Source organism: Stegostoma tigrinum, chromosome 1 (genome assembly GCF_030684315.1).
Source record: "Stegostoma tigrinum isolate sSteTig4 chromosome 1, sSteTig4.hap1, whole genome shotgun sequence".
NCBI lineage: Eukaryota > Metazoa > Chordata > Chondrichthyes > Orectolobiformes > Stegostomatidae > Stegostoma > Stegostoma tigrinum.
This window is the reverse complement of record NC_081354.1, coordinates 97,240,471-97,254,613: the sequence shown is the minus strand read 5'-3', so window position 1 is coordinate 97,254,613 and position 14,143 is coordinate 97,240,471. Positions and strand designations below refer to the sequence as shown.

At 42.2% G+C, this 14,143-nt stretch overlaps 1 protein-coding gene across 4 annotated transcripts in view; it reads right to left on the bottom strand.

Annotated features, from left to right (window-relative positions):
* tbc1d1 (TBC1 (tre-2/USP6, BUB2, cdc16) domain family, member 1) overlaps positions 1 to 14,143 on the bottom strand; it is a 260,206-nt gene that overhangs the window by 57,469 nt on the left and 188,594 nt on the right. For all 4 annotated transcript variants that reach the window (XM_048535085.2, XM_048535091.2, XM_048535100.2 and 1 more), the window contains one exon: positions 5,461 to 5,646. In XM_048535085.2, coding sequence (XP_048391042.1) covers positions 5,461 to 5,646 — 186 coding nt within the window. The remainder of the gene's footprint in view (positions 1 to 5,460; positions 5,647 to 14,143) is intronic.

Sequence of the window (14,143 nt, the reverse complement as noted above, 5' to 3'; positions counted from 1 at the left end):
CACCAGTGGAGAGATTTCCCCAATTCCCACTGAACTCAATTTTGCTTGAATTCCTAGGAAACAAGCTTACTTTCAGCAGATGCATTTTTTACACTGTTGTAAATTTCCCAAATTATTCTTGGTATAAATATTTGTGCGTTTCTTAAATAATGATGATTTTGAATCACAAGACTTATAGCTGATGTGCAATTTGACTAATCTTTTGGATTTACTGTACTCCCAATTATTACCTTTACATTGCACGCTTTCTCTACACTCCTCCCCCTAACCTGGGGTCCCCCACCCCACAAACCAGGCCTTGTTACCACATAGCCTGCCAGTACACACCCTGTTGTTAGTCACTAACAGTCCCCGTTAACAACTATTCACCCTCCCAGCCTGATCATTAGCAACTCCTTTGTCTGTCCATCTGTCTTTCTCTCTTCTCACCCACCTCCCTATTTTCTGCATATAAACTGACGATTTCGCAGCCACCATCAGTTCTGAGGAAGGGTCACCAGATCCAAAACGTTAACTGTTTTCTCCTCCACAGATGCTGCCAGACCTGATCTTTTCCAGCAACTTTGTTTTTGTTCCTGTTTTTTAAGTTTGCTTTTATTTTCTTCTCTCTCCTTCCACCTGGAGCTATGGTTAACACCCTAACACTTCATACGAATCAACATTCAAACAGCACAAGTACAATTTTGTTTGTCAATTTATCAATGATTTGGGTGAGAATATAGGAGGCGTGGCTCATAAGTTTGCAGATGACACCAAAACTGGGTGTATAGCGTCAGTGAAGAAGATGACAAAAGGATCTAGATCAATTGGGTCAATGGCTGAGGAGTGGCAGATGGAGCTTAATTTGGATAAATGTGAGGTATTGCATTTTAGTTAAAAAAACAAAAGGTAGCATTTGTACAATTAATGATAATGAGGGTGATGTAGAACAGAGACACCTAAGGGTCAGGTACATAATTCATTGAAATTTGCATCACATGTATACAAGGTGGTTAAAGCAGTGTTTAACACACTTGCCTTCTTTGCTCAGTCTCTAAGAATAGGAGTTGGGGCATCATGTTGAGATTGCACAGGACATTGGTAAGGCTTCTTCTGGAATACTGTGTGCAGTTCTGGTCACCCTACTATAGGAAGGATACTATTAAATTGAAGGAGGATCAGAAAAGCTTTACCAGGATGTTGCTGGAAATGGAGGGTTTGTGCTCTAAAGATAGGCTGGGACTGGTTTCAATGGAGCATGGGAGATTGAGGAGTGACCTTATAGAGGTTCATAAAATCATAAGGGGCATAGATAAGATGAGTAGCAAGCATCTTATCCCTAGGGTGGGTGAATCCAAGGCTAGAGGGCATCTCTTTAAGGTGAGAAGAGAAAGTTTTGCAAAGGGTGTAAGGCGCAATCTTTTATTTTAAAAACAAAGTGGTTTGTGTGTAGAATGAACTGCCAGAGGAAGTGGTGGATGCAGGTACAGTGACAACATTTAAAAGACATTTGGATAAGGCATGAATAGAAAAGTTTTGGAGGGATATGGGCTAAACACAGACAAGTGGAATTACTTTGGTTTGGGAACACGATCGCTGTGGACTAGTTGGACCAAACAGAGTGTTTCTGTGCTGTATGACTCTAAAGGCACTTTATTATCTAACAGAAATAATCACAAGATAATAAAATATGAGGCTGGACGAACACAACAGGCCCAGCAGCATCTCAGGAGCACAAAAGCTGACGTTTCGGGCCTAGACCCTTCATCAGAGAGGGGGATGGGGAGAGGGAACTGGAATAAATAGGGAGAGAGGGGGAGGCGGACCGAAGATGGAGAGAAAAGAAGATAGGTGGAGAGGAGAGTATAGGTGGGGAGGTAGGGAGGGGATAGGTCAGTCCAGGGAAGATGGACAGGTCAAGGAGGTGGGATGAGGTTAGTAGGTAGGAGATGGAGGTGCGGCTTGGGGTGGGAGGAAATAATCACAAAACCTGTTTCTAGTTGCTCCCAATGTTCATGAGCCTGAACCTTTCAGCAGGGCAAGACGACGGAAAACGCAATTTGGAATCCTGGTTGAATTTCCTGAAACCGTTCCCAATTAGACTGCTTCCACCACTTTGTCAAGGTCAGCTAACTTGGCACAAATCAGTGATTGTACGCATAAGGAATTGTGGTGCAAACTCCTCACAAAACAATCAGTGTGGTACAGCCTGGCAACAGACCTTTAGGTTCAACTCATTCATGCCAACCAGATATCCTAAATTAATCTAGTCTCTAAACCCTTCCAATTCATTTACCCATCCAAATGCCTTTTAAACGTTGCAACTGTACCCGTCTCTACCACCACTTCTGGCAAATCATTCCTCGCTGTACCACCCTCTGTAAAAAAGTTGCCCCTTGGGTCTCTTAAATCTTTCCCCTCTCACATTAAACCAATGCCCCCTAGTTCTGGCTCCCCAACCTCACATTCTCATCACTTAATCTAAACTATAAACATCTAAACCACAGCAGGGAGACCAGGGCTGCATGCAGTATTCCTAAAGTGGCCTGACCAATGTCCTATACAGCTGCAACACTATCTCCCAACTCCTATACTCAATGCACTGACCAATAAAGCAGAGCTGCCAAAACTCCAAGGTGTCCTCCTTTATATAAATATGGAAAGATTACCCAGTGGCTTTCCTGCCTGCTGAATACAGTGGGGATTAGGAACTCTGCTCGGTTTCATGAGATTCAGGACCAAGTCCAATTCTAGCCACAATTTCTGAAACATCTGAACATCAAACTTTCCACCTAGCCTGCCACAAAGTGTTGGAGGACAGATGCTGGGACACTGCCAAAAACAATTGGCAAGGTCACCAGAGTTTAAATGCATCTGGGGATTTAAAACACTATGTGGATTTAAAAATAAATTGCTGTTTATTTTGATACAGTAAACCAATTTGTGATATTTGGGCTGAATATAGACAATAAAAGGCAGAAATTTTATTTCTATGTCCTGCTTAAGAGAAAGTGTAAACTTGTGTTTAGGGCTCCTTCATGTGTACAAAAAACCAAGGGCTGAATCTTATCATACTTTAGCAAAGTGTTGGTCAACCTTGCAACGAACTTGTGTGAGGAGGAAAAGAATCAGAACTGGTCCTTAACAGTCAGTATACATATCCCTTACTAATGAAGGCAAGACATACTCCTCCATATAGTGGGACATGGAGCACTCCAACAAGGAGGCCCATGTAATGATTCATTTTGACACTGTGGCATTGGACCTTATTCTGATGAATGTGTTACCAGATAAGTGACAGATAATAGCACAGATCAAATGCTGTACGAGCACTGATACCTTTCCCTCTCATCCCCAAGTCACCCACAAAGGAAAGCATTATATACGGCACAGACTTGCAGTTCAGGTGGAGAGGGAAATCACTCCCATGCCCCTGTGCACCCTAGAAGGTCTCGCATTAGCCTGAGTGTGTTATGGTCCTCAAGTGCCTCTTTCAGGTCACCAGGGTTTCCTTCTGCTACAAGCAAATGTCTACCTGCAATTTGCAAGGACCAATGACATGATCACCATTGCTTGAGACCAGGATTAGCACTTCATTACCTTGCACATGGCAGTCCACATGCATGGGGATATCACTGAAAAGCATTTCAGCCTGCATTCTGCAGGTTCATGGTTGAGACAAAGACCACTTTAAAGGCATGCAGCGCCTTCCATTGTGTGGAAGCAGAGAGTGTGTTTGTGAGCAAAGAGACAGTGACCTCATTGAGTGGATCAAGTTGCAGGCTGAGTGAACAGAGATGTGCCATGATTGCGCTGAGATGCTAGTTAGTGTGTGCCACATCACAGACACAGACTGTGTCAACCACTGTCCCTGGCTAAACCCTAAGACATTGGCTTTGGGTGTCCAAGATAGATGTCAGAAGTGCAAAGAAAAGAAAACTGGAATGAAGATGCTTGTTCTGACTTTCATGTTGGGCATTGTTGGTGTCACGTTTCTATCCAGCAAGTGAGATAACAGTAACTTGCAAATTATTGAGGTGAGATTATCAAGTAGCAAGGGTAAGTGTGAGCAATAATCTCTGTTAGTAGGACTGACACCATTCACTAGCAAGAAACTTGTCTCAAATGTCTTGAGCTTAGAAAATGCAACTTGTTGCTCCAGACATCGACAAAGGCATGGCTTGACATCTCATGCGATTCTGCTGAATGTCTCACCATAGCCCAAGCCTCTCAGGGCCTGGGAAGATTCCAGCCAAAGTTTTAATTTTGCATCACTTATTTGACGAGCTTGGTTACATACTTCCCATTCTCGTTTCTACGCCTGGTACAGAAATTCAGATCGTGTCCAAACAAGATCAATTTTTATCAACAGTTTTCTGTATTTGTATTTGTTTTTATCTTAAATTTACATCAGGATCAGTAGCCGAGATCTGTTCTTGATTAAACATGCTGTGTAACATTCATGCTTTAAACAAGTCAATTCAGCTCCACCTCTCATTTTTAAGGTTTACACAATACTCAGTGAGAAATTGGGCCCAGGTTTAGTGCAGCCCATAAGAGCAGATGGAAACTATTTAACATGTGCTACATCCAAATATCAAGTTTTAAAATGTAGACATTGGCTAGAGACTATCTTAGATGTGCTACAATCATCTTCACATATAAATAATACATACTACATTATTTCCCTAATTGCATCTCACCAACATTCCCTACTGCACACAACTTGAGGTCTGAGGAAGATGATCACTGGACCTGAAACATTAACTCTGATTTCTCTTCACAGATGCTGCCAGACCTGCTGAGCTTTTCCAGCAACTTCTGTTTTTGTTCCCGATTTACAGCATCTGCAGTTCTTTATTTTTATTCGTCTGGTGCTCATGGCCTGAATAAATACTGGAGTTTAAAGGAATAGATACAAAGCTTAAAAAGAGCTACAAATCTGCTCTCAGATGCTCTCCCTTGCTATATAATAACTTGAGGATTACTTTTTTATTCCCTGTTGCAGCTCAACGGTCCACCGTGCCTGAAGCAAGAGAGTTCCTCTACATATCTGGGTTAGTGAACTACCTGGCCTGAAACCCCACTAAAAGATTCCAAACTAACACTTGAACAAGCAAAAGAAACATCTGCATCTTAGACAAGTAGAATAGACTATTTTAGATTAAGTCCCATCAAAGATTAACTGTAACTGTCTAAAATCCCATATTGAAGGGAGTGTCTTACACTTGTGATCTGAAATTCCAGGAGAGTCGGCCTGGACAGAAGCAAGCGTTAGGGAGTGTACTGCAACATGTGTACAGTTCCAAGAAAAGTGAAAGTGTTTTGCAGACAGTAGTCTTTGAGAATTATTGAAACTACTCCAGCCCAACAAAATAATATACTTAGCCTGTGACAGGCTTTCTTGGTTTCCCATACAGAAGTTAGGTATGGCTGTGGATGTAGGACATTAGGGAGTGTAATCATCAAAGTCCCACCAACCTTGTAGTTTCTGGTTTTCTTTTTCCATTCTCAGAAGCAGTATCTGTTGAAGAATGGCCTTTCTCCATAAATCGCGGAGCTCCCCCGATGTGCGTTTCCTTTCCTCTGCAACTGCTCCCAGGTAACTGTCATTACATGTTGTGGTCAAAGACGTCCTTGAAGTAGCCTCTCCAGCATCTGAATGGTCTATGGAGACATAGTCATTAAAATCACATTACCATCTTCTGGAAACCATACACATAGCCTGAAAAATTTAGCCTAATTTACCAATGATTCAGAAGAAACCCAAAGAACTGCAGTCACTGGAAACCAGAAACACAAACAGAAATTGCTGGAGAAACTCAGCAGGTCTGGCAGCTTCTGTGGAGAGAAAGCAGAGTTAATGTTTTGGGTTCAGTAACCCTTCTCCAGAGGACCCGAAATGTTAACTCTGCTTTCTCGGCACAGATGCTGTCAGGCCTGCTGAGTTTTTCGAACAACTTCTATTTGTGTTCCCAATGGTTCAATTAGTTAAATGTGAATCGAGCAAACTCAGGCCAGCAAAGTTTCATGTTTGATTCTCAGTTCATCAAGTTAACTGACCATAATCTGGTGGCAACCATTCATCTTAGGTTCTGGTGGGACTGCACCACACCAAGAATTAGCATATTTGTCACAGGAGGAAAACCGAAAAGGATGTTCTTGCCAAAACAAAAATAACTTCTTTGAAGTCCAGCTAAGAACTGGTACCTTGTGTGAATCTAATGAACTTAATTATTGGAGGGTGCTGACATTTGCACTAATTTTTATGGCATTTACAACTATTGAAACGATTGAAATCAGCTCATGATGAATTATTGATGTACAAAAAGCAAAGGTAAATGGTGGAAACCAGCTGTACAGAACTTTAGCTACACCATATTTGGAATATTGTGTACACTTCTGGTCGCCACACTACTGGAAGGATGGGGAGGTTTTGGAGATGGTACAAAGCCAGTTTACCACGGTGCTGTTTGGTTTGGAGGGTGTTAACTATGAGGAGAGATTGGGTAAACTTAGTTTCATTCAAATATCGAAGGGTGAGGGGCAAAGTTTACAAAATTACGACAGGTAGGGACAGAACGGATAGTTAGTGTTTTGTTCCCCCGGGATAGAAATGTCCATTACTAGGGGACACAGAACATAGAACAGTACAGCACAGTACAGGCCCTTCGGCCCACGATGTTGTGTCAACCCATTATCCTACTCTAAGGTCAAACTACCCTGCGCACCTTTCACTTTACAATCATCCATGTGCCTATCCAAGTGTGGCTTGAATGTCCCTAATATATCTGACCCCACTACCATCACTGGCAGCCCATTCCACACACCCACCACTCTCTGTGTAAAGAACCTACATCTGACATCTCCCCTATACCTTCTTCCAATCACCTTAAAATTATGTCCCCTCGTAATAGTCATCTCCACCCTGGGAAAAAGTCTCTGGCTATCCACTCTATCTATGCCTCTCACCATCCTGTACACCTCAATCAAGTCACCTCTTGTCCTTCTTTGCTCCAATGAAAAAAGCCCGAGTTCCCTCTGCCTTTCCTCATACGGCCCGCTTTCCAGTCCAGGCAGTATCCTGGTAAATCTCCTCTGCACCCTCCCTAAAGCTTCCACATTCTTCCTATAATGAGGTGACCAGAACTGAACATAATATTCCAAGTGTGGTCCAACTAGAGTTTGATAGAGCTGCAGCATAACCTTGCGGCTTTAAAATTCAATTCCCCTGCCATCGGGGACATTGGAGAGAAGATTAAAAGGATATGTAAGAGAAAAGTTTTTTTTTCAAACCTTCCAACACAGGCAGTAGTAAGTGTCTGAAACATGCCGCCAGAAGTGCGAGTGCAGGCAATCCAATAGCAACGTTTAAGAAGCATCTTGACAGATATAGGAATAGGCAGGGAATAGGTTACGGATGGCGTAAAGGCAAAAAATTTTTAGTTTGGAAAGGTATCACGTGCCAGCTCAGTTTAGGTGAGCTGAAGGGCTTATTCCTGCACAGTACTGTGCTTTAAATGTAATGAAAAAAGATAAATGTAACGAGAACATAATCTTCCAAAAAACAGTCAATATATTGAGACAATATAAAGTACACACAAATGTTCTTGCATATTAACATTTCATTATTCTCATCATGTCTGCACATACATTGTACAAAGAGCCTTTAAATCCTGCCTGTCTCTTAAATGGTACACATGCAAATTGTCATTGGTTATTGATCTGGGTGAAATGCTTTTTCAGGGACTGTCGATGCCATATCATTTTTGTTGCTTTGCTAGATGATAACATCAACAAAATTAAATTTAACTCCCAGTCAGTCAAATCTCTTAAGTGGCTGGTCTCAGATCAAACAATAAAAGGAGACAATTCAATTGGCCTCAACATTCTGGGAGGAAAACCTTGCCTTTCTTCTAAATGCTGTCAAGTTGGTAAAGTGTTGGAAAAGGTTATAAGAGATAGGATTTGTCATCATCTAGAAAAGGATAATTTGATTAGGGATAGTCAGCAAGGTTTTGTGAAGGGTAGGTCGTGCCTCACAAACCTTATTGAGTTTTGAGAAGGTGACCAAACAGGTAGATGAGAGTAAACCGGTTGATGTGGTGTATATGGATTTCAGCAAGGCGTTCGCTAAGGTTCCCCACAGTAGGCTATTGTACAAAATGCGGAGGAATGGGATTGTGGGAGATATAACAGTTTAGATCAGAAATTGGCTTGCTGAAAGAAGACAGAGGGTGGTGGTTGATGGTACATTTTCATCCTGGAGTCCAGTTACTAGCGGGGTACCGCAAGGGTCGGTGTTGGGTCCACTGCTGTTTGTCATTTTTATAAATGACCTGGATGAGGGCGTAGAAGGATGGGTTAGTAAATTTGCAGACAACACTAAGGTCGGTGGAGTTGTGGATAGTGATGAAGGATGCTGTAGGTTGCAGAGAGACATAGATAAGCTCGAGAGCTGGGCTGAGAGGTGGCAAATGGAGTTTAATGCAGACAAGTGTGAGGTAATGCACTTTGGCAGGAGTAACCTGAAGGCAAAGTACTGGGTTAATGGTAAGATTCTTGGTAGTGTAGATGTGCAGAGAGATCTCGGTGTCCATGTACACACATCCTTGAAAGTTGCCACCCAGGTTGACAGGGCTGTTAAGAAGGCATACAGTGTTTTAGCTTTTATTAATAGAGGGATTGAGTTCCGGAACCAAGAGGTTATGCTGCAGCTGTACAAAACTCTGGTGCGGCCGCACTTGGAGTATTGCGTACAGTTCTGGTCACATTATAAGGAGGATGTGGAAGCTTTGGAAAGGGTGCAGAGGAGATATACTAGGATGTTGCCTGGTATGGAGGGAAGGTCTTACAAGGAAAGGCTGAGGGACTTGAGGCTGTTTTCTTTAGAGAGAAGGTGGTTGAGAGGTGACTTAATTGAGACATATAAGATAATCAGAGGGTTAGATTGGGGGAGCCTTTTTCCTAGGATGGTGACAGTGAGCACGAGGGGGCATAGCTTTAAATTGAGGGGTGAAAGATATAGGACAGATGTCAGAGGTAGTTTCTTTACTCAGAGAGTAGTAAGGGAATGGAACACTTTGCCTGCAACGGTAGTAGATTCGCCAATTTTAAGTTGCCATTGGATAAGCATATGGATGTACATGGAATAGCGTAGGTTAGATGGGCTTCAGATTGGTATGGTAGGTCAGCACAACATCGAGGGCCGAAGGGCCGATGCTGTGCTGTAACGTTCTATATTAAGTGACCCTGAAGCGACTCCCTGCGTCAAACAACTATGATCACAGATTTGTGTGGGACATAAGGTCATGAGGCATAGGAACTGAATTAGGCCATTCAGCCCAATGATTCTGCTCTGCCATTCAATCATAGCTGTTATGTTTCTCAACGCCATTCTCCTGCCTTTCACCTCCCGCCTTCCCCCCATGACCCTTAATCCCCTTACTAAGCAAGAACCTCTCTGTCTTCAATACACTCAATGACTTGGACTCCACAGCTCTCTGCAGCAGTAAGTTCCACAGATTCACTACCCTGACTGAAGAAAGAGTTCTCATCTTAGTTCTACAGGGTCATCACTTCACTCTGAGGCTCCCTTGAATCTCACCTACTAATGGAAACGCCTTCATGTCCACTCTATCCGGACCTCTCAGTATGCTGTCAGGTTCAATCAGATACCCACTCATCCTTCTAAACTCCATTGAGTACTGACCCAGAATCCTCAACTGCTCCTTCATCTTCAGATTATTCTTGTTAAATCTCTTCTCGGCCTCCTCCAACACCCACACCTCCTTCTTTAGGTACATTGCCTAAAACTGTTCCCATTATTCCAACATAGTCTGACAGAACGTTATACAGCCTCAGCATTTCATTCCTGCTCTTGTATTCTAGCCATTTCAAGATGCTAACATTAAATTTGCCTTCCTAACCACCAACTGAACCTGCATGTTAACCTTAGGAGTCCTACGAAAGGATTCTCTTAAGTCCTTTTGTGCTTCAGATTTCCAAAGCCTTTCCCAATTTAGAAAATAGCCCATGCCTCTATTCTTCCGATCAAAGTGCATAATCTCACACTTTCCTACACTATATTCCATCAGCCACTTCTTTGCCCACTCTCCTAGCCTATCCAAGTCATTCTGCAGCCTCCTCACTTCCTCAACTCTATTTGTTCCTCCACCTACCTTTGTGTCATCTGCAAACTTGGCAATCATGCCCTCAGGTCCTTCATCCAGATCATTAAGGCATAATATGAATAGTTGTGGTCACAACACTGATCCATGCCAAACTCCACTAGTCACCAAATGCCATACTGAAAAAGACTCCAATATCCCCACTCTTCAGGCATTCTGCCAGTCGGACAATCTTCTATCCATGCCAGTACCTTGCCTTGAACACTTCGGGCTCTTGTTTTGCAGCCTTCTGTGGCAGCACCTGGTCAAAGGCCTTTTGAAAGTCCAAATAGATCATATCCACTGGCTCTTCCTTTTCTGATCTGCTTGTTAACTCCACAAAGATTTCTAATGGATTTGTCAGAAGTTGGTCAGATGCTGGGCTGCTGAGGGCTATCAGTATCATGGGACTAAACTCAAGCGAGATTCTGCAACTTTAGGGGAACTAGAATAAGATGGGAAGATGACACACACAAACCAAAGCCCATACAGATAGTGATTTTATTGGCAGATGAAGAGGCCATTCAGCCCATTATAATTGTTCCAGTTCTTTGAAAGCTAACCAATTAGCAACTACCTTGCTCTTTCCTGTTCAATGAATAAATCCAATTCCCTTCTGAAAGTGGTGAATGAACTACCTTTTAGAACATGGCAGGGGGGGGGGGGGGGGGGGGGAGAGGCTATCTGGCCCCACACAGCTGCCCTTTCATTTAATAAGATCATGGCTAATCTTTTCGTGGACTCAGCTCAACTTACCCACCCACTCACCATAACCCTTAATTCCTTCCCTCTTCAAAAATCTATCTTGCGTTAAAACATTCAACATGATAGCCTCAACTGCTTTACTGGGCAGGGAATTCCACAGATTCACAACCCTTTGGGCAAAGAAATTCGTCATCTCAGTCCTAGATCTTCTCCCCTGAACTATGAGGCTATGCTCCCTAGTTCTAGTTCCACCTGCCAGTGGAAAACAACCTCCCTACTTCTATCTTATTTGTTCCCTTCATAATCTTATACGTTTCAATAAGGTCCCCCATCATTTTTCTAAATTCAGAAGAGTATAGTCGCAGTCTACTCAGTCTCTCCCCATAAGCCAACTCTCTCAACTCTGGAATCAGCCTAGTGAACTTCCTCTGCAGACCCACCAGTACCAATAAATCCATTCTCAAGTAAGGAGATCAAAACTGTACACAGAACTCCAGGTGTGGCCCCTCTGCCACCTCACATTGCCGTATGAATGAGGTAGCAATTTAAGATAATTGGCTAATAAACCAGAGGATGGTACATTCATTTATCACGATATCCCCCTTAGCAAAAAAATGAAGTTAATCACATATTTGTTTCAATTATTATTAACCACATGGTACTAGCATAGAGAATAGTTAAGTCAATAGGTGAATTCAGAGTAAAAGAGGATTTCTAAAAGGGGAAATCGTGTTTCATCTACTAGCTAGAGATTCTGAAGTGGTAATAGAAAGGGTCAATGCTGTTGATGTGGTGCACATGGACTTTAATACGTTGCCTCACAACAGACTTGTGAAGAAAGTTATAGCTCATGGATTGAAAAGTGTGTCAGCAGGAACATAGATACAAAATTGGCAGAGTGACAGGAAACTGTGTAATGGTCAACACATACATTTCAGGTTGGAGGGAGCTTTGTAGTAGAGCTCCCCAGGGGCTGCTGTTGAGATAGATTCAGGATACATTCCTAATAAAGATTAATGACCTGGACCTTGATTTGCAGGAGCAATCTCAAAGTTCACATGAGACAAAACTAGGAAGAATTATAAACCATCAAGGGATCAGTTTGGAACTCCAAAAGTACATTGACGTGTTGGTGAAGTGGCAGATGGGGTCCAATGCAGAGAATTTTAAGGCTACGTACTTTGATAGAAAAAAACACCAAAAAGCAAGAAAAATAAGGGGTACAATTATAAAGAGGGTGCAGGGCAGAAGGATCTGGTGTATTTGTGCACAGGTCACTGTAAGGCAGGTGCAAACAGCAGTTAATAAAGCAGACAGTGTTCTGAGCTCTATTCATAGTGGCACAGACTACAGACTATGGAGTTGATACTGAATTTGTACAAGACACATGTTGGCCCTCAGCTGGAGTAGCATGTACAGTTGTGGGCACCACATTATGGGAAAGATGTGAATGCACTGGAGAGAATGCAGAAATGATTCTCAAGAATGATTTCAGGAACAAGAAAAACCCTGAAAGAACTGCGGATGCTGTAAATCAGGAACAAAAAATTGCTGGAGAGGCTCAGCAGGTCTGGCAGCATCTGTGAAGAAAAAAAGACAGAGTTAAAGTTTCAGGTCCAGTGACCCTTCCTCAGAACTGATGCTGGCCACCATCAGTTCTGAGGAAGGGTCACTGGGCCCAAAGCCTTAACCCTGTTTTTACCTTCACAGATGCTGCCAGACCAGCTGAGCCTCTGCTACAACTTTGTTTTTTGTTCAGGAACAAGAAACTTAAGTTGAGGGTAGATTGAAGAAGCTGGGAATGTTCTCCATGAAGGGAAGGCTGAGAGAAGATTTGATAAAAGGTCTTCAAAATCATAAGATAAGCGTGACTAATCTGACTGTGGTTTCAGGCTGGATAGAGCACGGAGAAGCTGCTTCTGCTTATAAAAGGAAAAAAAATGACACAGCATAGATGGAAAAAGTGATGTGCAAACAAAACAAGGATGATGTGAGAAAAAATATTTTCCACTCAAGGAGCAGCTAGGGTATGGAATGCACTTTCTGGAACTATGATGGAGGCAAGTTCAACTGAGGCATTGAACAGGGATTGGATCAGATCATGACTTGGGTAGAAATAATCGGTAAGGGTATGTGCATAATGCAGAAAATTGGCATTAGGTATCAAAACTGGTGCAGGCACACTGGGCTGGATGACCTACTTCTCCACTGAAACAGTTCTGTGATTTTAGGTAAGATATTTTACATATTATAGGTTAGATTGTCAAAAGGAAGCCAGAAGATTTAATTTTCAATTTTAAATAATGCACACTTCAGTGTTACACTCAACGCTTTATCAAAGCATGATAGTTCACACAGCTATAAATCACAGCTTTCTGCTTCATCAGGTGAAACTGCAGGAGTAGCTCACCATCTATAACGTCACTCCCTCAAACTAATAATTAGCTGTACGGATGTGTCTGGTCAAAGATGATGAAATAATGTACAAAGACTAATGTGAAAAATAATTCACACTCTAGGGAAGGAATTTAAAAGCTGCAATATGAACACAATTGCCTCACTGTACAACAGTCAACCCTTTGAGAGAGGTTAGCCTGTACCATTATCCAGTCCAGGCATTTTGACATATGATAACATTGAAACTATAGACTAGTCACACTACCTCATTGACATTCACATACATCATACAACCTATCTGCTCATTTTTGCTGAGTTAATGTTGAGCATTACTACTGTATGTCAGATGCACAGTTAAGTACATGAACAACTCTTCATATCACAAAATTTCACAGAAAGAACTCCAGACTTGCTTCTACAGAGCTGACAACCAGGCCACCTGTAGGAGACAGGATCAGACAAAATCCAAAGCCAACATTTCATTATATTGGCAAGTGTATTTACAACGGGTTGTATTCTAGACCAAGCAGCCCAGAATTGTGCCAATATCAGTAATAGGGATAAATGTTTGGCTAATACATAATACTGAAAATTGAATACACTGGTAATGTCCTGTGAGTAAGATTGCAGTAGAGTTTTAACGATGATTTCAAACAATTTAAGAAGTTTTCAGTACAAACGTTTTAGCAGTATACTCTCATTTAACTGCTTCTCAATTGTTGAAATCATAAAAAGCAACCCGAATAAACAAAGAACAAAGCACAAAAAAAATTACGGCACAGGAACACGCCCTTCGGCCCTCCAAGCCTGCACCGATCTAGATCCTCTATCTAAATCTGGTCACCTATTTTCCAAGGATCTGTATCCCTCTGCTCCCTGCCCATTCATGTATC